At 44.5% G+C, this 12,635-nt stretch overlaps 1 protein-coding gene across 7 annotated transcripts in view; it reads left to right on the top strand.

The window, feature by feature from the left end:
• Positions 1 to 12,635, top strand: part of KANSL1 (KAT8 regulatory NSL complex subunit 1) — a 154,795-nt gene that overhangs the window by 117,773 nt on the left and 24,387 nt on the right. For all 7 annotated transcript variants that reach the window (XM_082195672.1, XM_082195671.1, XM_082195673.1 and 4 more), the window contains 2 exons: positions 5,330 to 5,471; positions 9,843 to 9,947. In XM_082195672.1, coding sequence (XP_082051798.1) covers positions 5,330 to 5,471; positions 9,843 to 9,947 — 247 coding nt within the window. The remainder of the gene's footprint in view (positions 1 to 5,329; positions 5,472 to 9,842; positions 9,948 to 12,635) is intronic.

Here is a 12,635-nt window from a genome sequence, read left to right as displayed (position 1 = left end):
TTGAACCCTGGGTGAGAACCAGGAGGCTGAGAGGGAAGGTGTGTCAGAAGGAAAATGAATTGAGACAGACAGACAGACAGACAGATAGGTAACTTCATATTAACGTAGCATTTTTATGTGTAACTTTTTGTAATATTTTGTTTTAAATTGGCTGTTTCTTTTTTGTACACTGCTAAGAGCTATTTTAATATATCAAGCGGTATAGAAATTAAATAATCAAGGTGGCCCTCTTTACAGAAGGATTTCACAAATGTGGTGCCACCACCAAAAAGGCTGTTGGTGGTTCCCCAAAATACCTCACCTAAAAGGGGGCCTCCAAATAAGAACTTATGGTTTGGATTGCTACATACCTAAGGTGGATTTCAGATACTCTGTTGTTGTTGTTGTTGTTGTTGTTGTTGTTGTTGTTGTTAGAGTTAGATTTAGTGCCACTTGCCATTAAATTGCAATTGACATGCTGCGGTACCCTTTCTTTCAAGACCTATGAAATATCAGGACTTCAGAGCTTAAAACAAGGAATGAGGATTAAAAACTTGCAAATAAATACCTTTCAAGTAATGGAGTGAGGAGAGGAAAATATTGAAAAATCAGCCTTTTGTATGAACAGATTTGTTTCACCTTCGATACTGGCAGACAGGTCAGCATTATCCCTTCTGTTTCTATGTTACCACCCAGTGCTAATTAAGAATGCAGGTGGGGGGGGACAACATTTTGGAACATTCTGTGGTCTGTTGTTGTTGTTTTTAAAAGTCCTTGCAAAGTTGTTGTTTTTTAACCTGTACATGGGCAGGGGGTGGTGTTTTGGCCTAACCAACTCATCTGTTCTGTGCTAGTTTTCTACAGGCAGAGGGGATTTTAAAAAAACAACAACACAACAACAACAACCTAGGTTCAGCTTTGGATATTAACTGGGCTGTAGAAAATTGCTCAGGTGCTGTGGGAAAATCCAGCTGGGATTAAATATTACGAGTCCTCATGCAGGGTTTTTCTTTTTTCATGCAATTCCAGTGTGGAAGAATGATTCCCAGATCTTGCGACAGCTGCCAGAGTCTTAGAACTCCACGGCTGCTATGATTTGCATCTTTCTTGTCTTGAGTCTCAGTTGTGGTTTGCTTCTGTTTCACTGCGGCCACATCTGCTTTAAGTGGCTGCTCATTGTTAGCAAGCTGAAACTTTAAAGTTTTGTGTTTGTAGCCATTGTAGAAATTGAATCCAATGCTGTTTCTAATAAAGATGGTCTTTTTCTCTTCTTTTTTTAGTGTGGCAGAACATATAGCAGTGGAGAGGCACTGGTAGAATGTGTGCTGTGTATGTCAAAAGGCCCTGGATTTGATCCCTGGCACCTGCAGTTTTAAAGGACCGTGAATAGCAGATCTTTGACCTGAACATGCTAAGGTCAAGACTTGCTGCTGACAGTACCAGCCTAGAAAAGCCAGTTGTTTGGCTTAGTAAAAAAGCAATTCCGTATTCTTAGAAAGAGAGAAGGGATGAATTTAGAATAGCCACCACACTCTCCTAGAGGGGAGGAAAGTACGGTGTAGAGGAAATGGTGGTGGTGGAGGAGGAACCTATTTGGCAGAAATAGCAATACTTTGTTTGACTTAAAGTATGTTGGTTAAAATCGAAGCTGATAAGAGCTGCTTCTTCATAATTTGTCATTAAAAACACCAGATTTTAGTTAGGGTATTGAAAAGCTACTTTATCTCTTCTGCCTGTCCCCATCCTCCAAGCATCCTGCTTCTTGATGGGCAATATCTGCACATCCCTTGTCCACACCTGCCCTTCTTGGATGCTTTTATCTGTCTGATTGCTATCTGCGAACATAAAGGACACAAAGTGCAGTACAAAATATTGATAAAACGATGAAATCACAAGATTTAAAGTGGGATGGCATGGAACAGTACAACACTAAATTTGCATTTCACATTTCTCCAATTTGTATAATAATAATAATAAATGACTCTGCTAGCCTGCCCGACCTTTCTCTGAAGAGTTCTACAAATGTGGCAAACACTGATGTGAGGTGGGAAAACATCCACAGAAAAAAATCTAGTACTTCATTTTTCCATGGAAAAACATCCGTTTCGTAAGTTCACCAGTAGCAATGAATGGATGCCAATTTCAAGCAGGGCAGTATAAAAGTGTTTAGCTTTGTTTATGAAATACAAATGAAACTAAACATTATGAATTAGGTCCTTCTCTAGAACAGGGTTTTACCCCCACCCCCACACTGCTGCTGCTATGTATACACCACAACTTAACTGTAAATTCCCTTGAGACTGTTTTTCATAGTAGTCGATAAGAAATTCTAACCTAGTCAATACTCCATATTAGAATGCTTCTTTCAAGCCTAATTTTGAGAGGTGGGGTGCTCCCTGTTGGCACCAGAGAAAGCCTCTGGGTGTGGTGCCATGTTGGTGACCCCTGCTCTTGGCCACCAGAAAGTTTTCCAGTGCAAATGGAAACTTTCTCAATGCAGATGGAATGCACCCATTTAAAATGTTTCGGAAAAGCCACATCACCAACTACCAAGACTGGCCTCTACTCCAAGATGGAGCTAAACTCTGCCACAATGATGATGGTACCCCAGAGCAGAGCCTCTCTGATAAACCTAAGAAGGAACTGTGTAAATCTGGTGTGGTGTGAGAGAGCCTGTTGGATTGTCCCCCGCATTTCTCTCAGGACAGATCTCCCAAAGACAATAAGAGAAACGAAAAGAGGAGGGATAAAAAGAAAACACCTTGGAGAAATGCAGAAGACAATCTTAACAGGCTCACTCACACTACACAGGTCTTTCTTTCAGGTAGATGACAGCCATACTTGATGAGGTGCTTAAAACACACACGCACACACGCACACACACACCCTTCTAAAATAGTTGTTTATAAATGTAGGAGTGTGAATGTCTCTCCTGCTGGTAATGTTGTATTGTAGAGTCAAGGGCCAGAAGTGTATATGCGAGTGTTTGTGTTGTATAATATTTACTTCCGTATGTTTTCAGGTTAGGATGGCATTTATCCCCTTCAGGAAACCTTTGGTTAGGCAGCCCTCAAGCAAAAATCAAGCAACCTTTGACTGATTTGATTGGGCATGGGTAGTATGCCTCTCATTTTAAGCGGGGAAGATCCACCTTTTCTGAGTCATTGAAGGAAAGGCTGTTGGGAGTTGTTCTTGTAGTGTACACATTCACAACTTTCTTCTATATAGTGAATGTCTCTTTCCAGTTTGTGGCTTAGGTGTGTTAGTGCAGGGGTAGGCAGCCTAAGGCCCGGAGGCCGAATGCAATTCTCAATCCGGCCTGTGGACGGTCCGGGAATCAGCATGTTTTTACATGAGTAGAATGTGCGCCTTTATTTAAAATGCAACTCTGGGTTATTTGTGGGGTATAGGAGTTCATTCATTTTTTTCCCCCTTTCAAAATATAGTCTGGCCCACCACATGGTCTGAGGGACGGTGGACCAGCCCACAGCTGAAAAAGGTTGCTGACCCCTGCATTAGTGTAATGTCACTGCTGTTTGGTTTTGGACAAATACTTTGACCCCATTTTGTATTTTGCAACTTCACCCACCCTGTTCTTCTGTATTAGGTGTAGGACAATAAGCTGTCCTTCTGCTTTGAAATAGGGACCTAGCTTCACATGACTAATCAATTAGTGCTGCGCCAAATGTTCTCCCAACATTTTTGGCGTAAAATGGGGACTTTTTCACACCCACCCACAAAATGTTCCCTGAAAACTCCTTAAGTGCTTATTTGTGTCTGTTTGCTGCCCTTTTCAGCAAAAGTGTGATTTTAAAAAATTACATTTCTTCTTGCTAGCTCTGTGATTCTAGCCAATCGCAGATTGCATAGCCAGTGTTAAGACACTATGTAGCCAATCAGGTTTGCCATTGTGATTATGTCACTGGAGACAGAAATCATTGCCCTGCACTGAATGGGGGTCGGGGAGGAATACAGTGGTGCATCGCAAGACGAAATTAATCCGTTCCGCGAGTCTCTTCGTCTTGCGGTTTTTTCGTCTTGCGAAGCACGGCTATTGGCGGCTTAACGGCTATTAACGGCTTAGCGGCTTTAAGAAAAAGGAAACAAACTCGCAAGAACTCGCAAGACGTTTCGTCTTGCGAAGCAAGCCCATAGGGAAATTTGTCTTGCGGAGCGACTCAAAAAACGGAAAACTCTTTCGTCTTGCACGTTTTTTGTCTTGCGAGGCATTCGTCTTGCGAGGTACCACTGTACCACGGACACTTTTTTCCCTTCCTGTTCTGGAGCACCCCAGTTTGCCAAAGGTGTATGTGCACTTTTTTTTCAGGGGGCAGAAATGCTTGCAAAAAGTGCCCCTTCCTCAGTTTCAACTCTGTCCTGTTGTCATTGTGACGCCTTTCACACATGCTGTTTTTAACTAACACAGTTCCTAAAAGTAAAAGTCTCCCCTGTATTTGGTGCTCTTAAGGCATTTCTCTCTCCCCCCCCCCCCGTACTTCCATTCTAGAAATTTCCATTCCATTTATGGAAGAGAGCTACAGGGGTGATTTAAAGTGTAGAACAACCTTCCCCTACTTAATACCCTCCAGATCAGGCTTCCTCAAACTCGACCCTCCAGATGTTTTGAGACTACAGTTCCCATCATCCCTGACCACTGGCTCTGCTAGCTAGGGATCATGGGAGTTGTAGGCCAAAAACATCTGGAGGGCCAGGTTTGAGGAAGCCTGCTCCAGATCATGTTGAACTCCAAATCAGCCCTACTTAGTATGGCTTATGACCAGGCATGGTGGGAGTTGTATTGCAAAACAACTGGAGGGGGCATCATGTTGAGGAAACCTGGCGCAGAAGTTTGAGAAGGCTGAAAGGGCTCAAGGGCAAATGTTTCTGTTGGGGTATTTGGGCGAAATTATAACAGCAGATTGACATTACATAGGAATATGTATAGGGAGCAGGGTAGGCTCCTAATGTTTTAAAAGAGCTCATCCATGGAATAAGCAGGCTAGAGAGGCTGTGAAGTCTATAAATTTGTAAAAGCAATTTGGACAAGTGTCTGGTGTAGATGCTTTAGAGTTGTAGGGTATTTTGCTGTGGAGCGGGAACCTGGGCGATCTGACCAATTGGAATCTGAGATGGAATGCAGCCATCATTTATGGCAGCCCACCTGGGGCGCTCCAGATGGGTGGGAGATGGACCGTAATGATTCATGGTGGTTGAGTCCTGTCCACGTCCCCCTTTTCTAAAGCCGAGGTACAAATAAGACAAAGTGGCAAGAATGGGTGACTCACAAACTGGGGCAACGTGTGTCCGTCCACTCCTTGACACAGAATGCTTCTTTCCCTCTTTTTTCCAGGAGGCGAAGGTCAGAATGGCGGTGGGCAGCAGACAGAGCAGCCATTGTCAGCCGCTGGAATTGGCTTCAAGCGCACGTCTCGGATCTAGAGTACCGAATCCGGCAGCAAACGGATATTTACAAGCAGATCCGAGCCAATAAGGTAAGGGAAGTAAAAGGATACGTCTTCACCTGCGAGTATTCAGACCCTGATTCTGAAAAAATATCTCCTCAAGTGTTTCCCTTTTGCATTGCATGTTTAAAAGGCAAAATAATACCTTTGATACCGGGTCATAATTGTATGACTTAATCTGGTGTGGTGTATGAATGCCGATTAAAGGCAGCAGCAGAAGCTGGCAGATGTAAGTCAAAGTTGCTTACGTGACCTTTAAAAAAAAAAGCCACTAGTGCTTTTTATTCCTCTTAGGTAACCACATTTTTAGCACGTTCCACATTTATAAAGCACATAATATTGAAGGCTGTACTGGTTTACATTAAGAAAGTGTAGACTAGTTCATGGTATCCCAAGTATATCAATGCAAAACAGCTCAAGTCATTCGGAGCCAGCTGATGTGGCCTGAAATCTTTAAATTATTTCACATCAAATCCAAAAGCATGATTTTAGTCCTCAGAGTGGGAAAGCGTTCTATCATTTCATCCACTGCAGATGCTCAACATTTTGAAAATACAAGTTGGGGATGCAGAAATAGATGGTGCTGGGCTTTGAAAAGTTGATTTACGCATAGCCCTATCAGTATTTGTATCAGAAGATTGAATTTCTCAAGCATCTCTAGCTTGGACTGATGCATCCCTGTATCCCGGATCTCTCTTTTCAACTGCCCATCCTATAATATTGTACTGGTTTAGCCAATATTTCTGGTTCCTCGTGGCCTCTGTGTGATGCAAAAAAAATAAAATAAGATTGGCACATAGGGACCCAACCACATCCATAACGGCAAAGCATCCTTTTCCATCTTTGCCTTGGAAAATATCCACCCTGGTCCTGTTCATCTGAGAGGCTTGGGATTTGAGCTACAGCTGTGCTTGTGATAGCTTCGTTCTGCACAACAGAGAGGACTGTGCAAGAGCAAACATGGACCGAAGACTGGCAACAGTCCAATTCAAGCTTTTATGGCTTCATCAGATTGGCAAAAGAACTGGGAACCATGCAGAGGGCAAAAGCAGGAAGCATTGCTTTGGTGAAATACTCTGTGGGTGGTGATGCATGTGAGTCTTGTGTAAATGGTCCCAGGGCAGACATAAACCCGAGCCCTGAACAGGAGGAGCAATGTTGGAAATGCACTCTGCTAGATGAGAATTCTAGGCTGCTTCTGCATTTGAACATTTGCTAAATAATGCTTATTCCAAAATGGTCACCTGTGCCAAAGTAGCAAGGCTGTGGACAGTCTAGATCTTTATATTTTGTATTTTATTTTGTCACTACAGTACTCAATTTGTTTTAATTTTTTTTCAGTATACAGTACCAAATTTAAAATACACAAGGTTAAAAAAATTTATTAGCTATAAATACCTCCTGGGATTTGCTCACCATTTTGTGTGCTGTGGTTGCTCGTGTAGGTCAAGCATATTTGTACCCATGGGGATGAAAACCCCTTCACCCAAATGCCTTTCCACAAGGAAGAAACACCTGCAGAGTTTGTTCTTAATGGCAATGGTGCCTGAGCAGGTGCATGTGAGTTGCACATAGTTATTTTAGCCCGGGCTACGAGTGCCGTCCCAGCTGCAGTTCACTGTACTAAAATAGGCAGGGCCTATTTTAGGGGTCAGGATCACAGGGCACCTGCCGCCATGACACACACCTATGCAAGGTGCCACTGGCAACTCATGGATCTCCATGTCCTGGTGGCTGCTGCTGCTCCTCCTCCTTGCTGTCCCTGCATGTTCATGTTATGCCCAGCATCAGCTCAGTTGATTGGAGCATGGATAACACCAAGGCTGCAGGTTTGATCCCCGTATGAGATAGCAGCATATTCCAGCATTGGAGGAGTTGGACAAGCTGATCCTCAGGGGCCCTTCCAGCTCTGCAATTCTGATTCACATGCTTTCTCCAGGTGTGCCAGGAATGAAGAGAAGGAGCAGCATGCTCCAGTTGACTTGAGCTTTCCCTCTACAGTCATACCTCGTGTTGCGTTTGCTTCATGATACGTTTTTTCAGGTTGCGTCCCACGGCGACCCGGAAGTACCAGAAAGGGTTAGTTCCGGGTTTCACCGCTGCACAGACGCGCAAAATGACGTCACGTGCATGCGCAGACGCAGTGAATTGCAGAAATGGGTTGCGTTACGCTGATGTTACCAATGGGACTCCGGAACGGATCCCGTTTGCAACCAGAGGTACCACTGTACGTGGATGTGTAGATTGAGTCCAGGTGGGGTGGAAGCCAAGCAAATGGGTAGTGGGGTGACAGTGACAAGGTTTACGTGGGCTGTCTCAGAGATAAAAAGGTAAAGGGATCCCTGACTATTAGGTCCAGTCATGGCCAACTCTGGGGTGGTGGCGCTCATCTCGCTTTATTGGCCAAGGGAGCCGGCGTACAGCTTCCGGGTCATGTGGCCACCATGACTAAGCCGCTTCTGGCGAACCAGAGCAGCGCATGGAAACACTGTTTACCTTCCCGCTGGAGTAGATACCTATTTATCTACTTGCACTTTGACGTGCTTTTGAACTGCTAGGTTGGCAGGAGCAGGGACCGAGCAACGGGAGCTCACCCTGTCACGGGGATTCGAACCGCCGACCTTCTGATTGGCATGTCTTAGGCTTTGTAGTTTAACCCACAGTGCCACCCGTGTCCCAGAGATGTCTCAGAGATGAGGGCCCATTAATTAAGCTTGCAAAACCTGACCAGCCCTGAAAGTGGCAAACCCTAATGAGGCTTGCGTTTTTGGGTTGCAGGATTAGTGGAATATGAGCTGTAGATAACGTTGCACGCAGCAAGTGCTCCAGAAATGATAATGCCCATTGCTTTCGTTGGAAGAGAATAGATCTGTGTAACTGAAGAGCTTGCCTATTTTATTTGTAAACACATGGCCCAAATAAAAGGCATTGCCTAGTTTTCTCTCTCTCTCTCTCTCTCTCTCTCTCTCTCTCTCTCTCTGTGTGTGTGTGTTGTTCTCAGATGCTGGCTGAGATTCTTAACCTGAAATGAAAGGTCCCTTTAAAACAAGTATGTCCTAGCAAGCACAACTTGCATTCTGCAAGGGCTCATATATCCATACCTGCCTATTGTATACCTCCCCTAATTTAAAGCTGGCTCAAGTTTATGAAGAAGAGACTCCCAAATCAGCCCAACATGTGGCTTGAGTTGTTCTCTGCAAGAATGCCACCTGCTATTGTAAGGTAAACTTACAAGTCACGAGCCTTTAGCAGGAGCTGTGAAAGTGTCCCACGTTCAAATTTTATAATAATTGGAGTCCCTGGGCACCCAGTTTCTACTTCCTGCTTGTTGTTTTATGCCCTTTGTGAGTGAGTTGGTGAGGACCCAGATATAGTCATAGTATGATATATTATGAAAGGGTTTATGCATTCTACAGTGAAGACACTGTAGTGAAAGAAAGAAAGAAAGAAAGAAAGAAAGAAAGAAAGAAAGAAAGAAAGAAACGGCGTTGCTGTGGCCTCCAGAAAAATAATTATGTCAACTGAGCATATTTCTATTGGTTATGCATCTGGTTCTAAATTGCTAGCATTTAAATAAGTTTACAATTTTTTTGGAGGCTGTTGAAAGAGGAACATTCTTTGATACTTGTCCGTAGTTTGGGAATCTGGAATGTAGAATAATAATATAACTCTTCTTTTGCCCTCTCTATGGACTCGCATGCCTATAGGTTCTGTCCTGGCACAGAGCCTCATTTGGGGAAATACACACACAAAGGGGGCGTGGCTCCTGCCGCCTTGCTTAGTTCTCCCTTGGCTGCCACAGCAGAAGCTTCAAGGGAATCTTTCTGTAACAGAATATGCATTGGACGCTATCTTAGCTCTATGTAGGCTCAAGTCCTAAGTCTTATGGAAGATCCAGATTTAAAAGATGTGTGCATGTCAGTTCCACTTTGCTCCTGTCCCTGAAGTTCTCTGTCCCAAAAAGGAAAGTCAAGGTTTCTTATTGGAGAGACAAATCTGCTGACTTTGAATAAACAACGGAAAGCAAAGGCTGTGTTACATAAGCTGCCTTTTCATCAGCTGTTGTAGGCATCACAAAGAGCATGTGTCGGAACAATAAAGGAGAATGAAAAGGAGAATCTTGTTCTGGGAGCATTAAGCTAACTTAAACAAAACAAAAACCCCACCTTGATGCTTTCCTTCCCTCGCTCTCATCCCTTAAGCTCTCCATCATTTAGGCGCAAATTGGTGCAAGAATGGAAAAGGGACTGTTGACTGGTAGGAGAAAGTGGAGGAACTGATGTCTCTTGAGAAGCTTTGCAAATAAAGTGAAAGGGGAAAGAAGAAATTTCTTGGGAGTTGTGTGAAGGAGAAGCCGCCTGAGAAAGATGCCACTGAATTGCTCTTCCCTGTCTCTTTCAGGGCCTGATACTCCTTGGTGAGGCGCCTCCCTCTGACCCTTTATTAGGTGACTCATCCCACACTCTTAGTGCTGACGTCAAGCCGGAGCCCGGGATTGACAGACTGGTAAGTGCTGAGGGTGCTATAAGAGCTGGCCAGGCTCTTGTTCCTTCCAGTCCCCTGTTCCTCTGCTAGCATTATATTGCTCTGTCTACTTCAGTCATTCTCTTTGCTTTTAACAGATCCTTTGTTTGTACACTGTGCAGGGGGGAAAACTATCCTGCATGCAGAGAGAAAGAAGTAGGCAGGCTTTGGCTGTAGGGTGTGTGTGTGTGTGTGTGTGTGTGTGTGTCTGTCTGTCTGTCTGTCTGTCTGTCTGTCTGTCTGTCTATCTCCTGCTCTGTTGTTTTTGACCCAGCATTCAGGAAAATACCAATATGCATACTTTGCGTATCTATATAGAGAACTGCAGGAGCAGCCAAAATTTTGCAGGTACAGTGGTACCCCGGTTTACATACGCTTCAGGTTACATACGCTTTAGGTTACAGACTCCATTAACCCAGAAATATTACCTCAGGTTAAGAACTTTGCTTCAGGATGAGAACAGAAATTGTGCAGCAGTGGCAGTGGGAGGCCCCATTAGCTAAAGTGGTGCTTCAGGTTAAGAACAGTTTCAGGTTAAGAGGAGACCTCCAGAATGAATTAAGTTCTTAACCCGAGGTACCACTGTACAAGTTTGCTGAGCCCAGAGCAGCACAGACTTCCAACATGGGGAGAAGCATGAAGCCACTGGGTTCCATGCATGTTCCCAGGTGACTTTGCCCTGTCTGCTGCTCCTTGTTCAGTGCCTTCTCCCTATCCACAGATCTGTGCATGGAAGCTATTTCCATATGCAGAATACGTTCACTGATTGCAAAACGTGGGAAAGACCAGTACATATTTCTGGGGATTTTGAAGGCATAGGCAAAAGAAATTCCAGGGAAGGTTTTGAAGGGAAGTTCAAAAGCTAACAAACGCAAAGCACATCAGAAAATCCAGAAATCTCCAGGGTTCACTAATAGACTCCCAGTTTCAGATATGATTTTTCCCTTCCTCTTAAAACCAGGGTTGTGGGAGCTGTGGCCTTCCATACGTTGCTAAACTACAACTTCCATAATCCCTGTCATTGGGCCATGCTGGCTGGGACCTGTGGGGCTGGAGTCCAACCACAGGTTGGCCCACCCCTTCTTCAGACTCTGTAGGTAGTGCAGATGGTAGACCTGCCCTGAGAATTTCATTGGTGTTTTGTGGAAGTTCTGTCTCTGTTTTTCTTTCGTTGCCCACTGTTAGATTGTTGACTGAAACCAGCTTTTCCAAGGAGTAGGCACATTTCCTTAAGCAAGGATCAAGAACCTTTTTCAGTCCAGGGGTCACATTCCCTTCCGAGCAACCTGGGGGGGGGGGCGTGTGACGCTAGAGGCAAATGTGGGCAGAGCAGCAAATATTACCTTCATACAGTAGTAGGCCAGTTTCTGCTCAGATAACCAAGCACCCCTCTCTATTCTCCATCTAGTTCAGGGTTTCCCAAACTTGGGTCTCTGGCTGTTTTTGGACTACAACTCCCATCATCCCTAGCTAGCCAGGACCAGTGGTTAGGGATGATGGGAATTGTAGTCCAAAAACAGCTGCGGTCCCAGGTTTGGGAAACACTGATCTAGTTAAGGACACATTCCAGTCAGGCGGAACCACTCATTGAAAGCAGCAAAGTAGAGCCAGCTGAGAAGCAGAAGGCCTGAGGGCCTGTAGGGTTGCACTTGACTGCTGGGCCAGAGGTTCTCCACCCCATCCCCTAAAGCTTCCTCTTTTCTGGAATTTTATGGCTCCGAACAAGTGAATAATAACCCATTTCCAAGTGGGCGTGAATGGCTGTGTTTCTGTGACTCATACTTTCCACTTGTGGCTGCGCAGTGTCAACAAGAAGTTGGACACACACATTTCCCAGGATTTGTGCATGATTGTGAGTTCAGCGTTACATTTTACTGCATCACAGGGCCAGAGGCAGTTTTCAAAATTCCAGGGCGTAGGAATCAAACTTCTATTTGTTTGTTTTAATGTTTTAGAATTTCTGTTTCTCCTTCCTGCAAAAACGAGGTCATTAAAAACCATATTTACGTTCACAGCAGAGCCAGTGGTATATAACAGTAGATAGAACCATCTACAGTGTTAGTGTAACTAGGCAGTTTAAACGGCAGTGCAATTGACAAGAAAGAAGCAGCGAACTCTTGGAGCCAGAAGCACATTTATAGGACCAATGTGGCGCCAGGAATGGGCAGGGAAATTGTATCCCACCTTTTCAGCTGTTGGCTCAAGAGTTCTTCAGCACGCTCCAAACTTGCTCTTAGCCAGGCCTAGACTGACCCAGATTCAGAGATGCAAGAGGTGTTTCAGTTCAGTCTTCGGACGGAAATGTCAAGATTCCTAGGTGCTTTCATTTAAGCACGTGAATGACCCAGGAACCCAAGACCTTCCCAGTCATTCTGCATAGGAGTTCATAGCACTTGCAAGCAAGCAAATGCTGTGACAATTACGCTCTCTGAACTTATTGTAGGGGGGGAGGGGAGCACTCTGATGGCCCATAGTCCAGTGGGAAGAGCATGTGCTTGGCATGCATACAGGCCCCAGGTTCATTCCCTGGCATTTTGGGTAGCAGAGCTGGGAGAGGCCTCTGCTTGAGACCACAAAGAGGCCTTGCTAATCAGAGCAGATGAAAATATTTTTTTATATACCCGCATTTCAGCTCCAGTACAAGGTGGCTTTTTATTTCCTAGCCTGGGA

This window comes from Podarcis vaucheri, assembly GCF_965113315.1.
Source record: "Podarcis vaucheri genome assembly, chromosome: 13".
Lineage (NCBI taxonomy): Eukaryota > Metazoa > Chordata > Lepidosauria > Squamata > Lacertidae > Podarcis > Podarcis vaucheri.
Note: the sequence above shows the minus strand (reverse complement) of the source record. Positions and strands in the feature narration are given on the sequence as shown.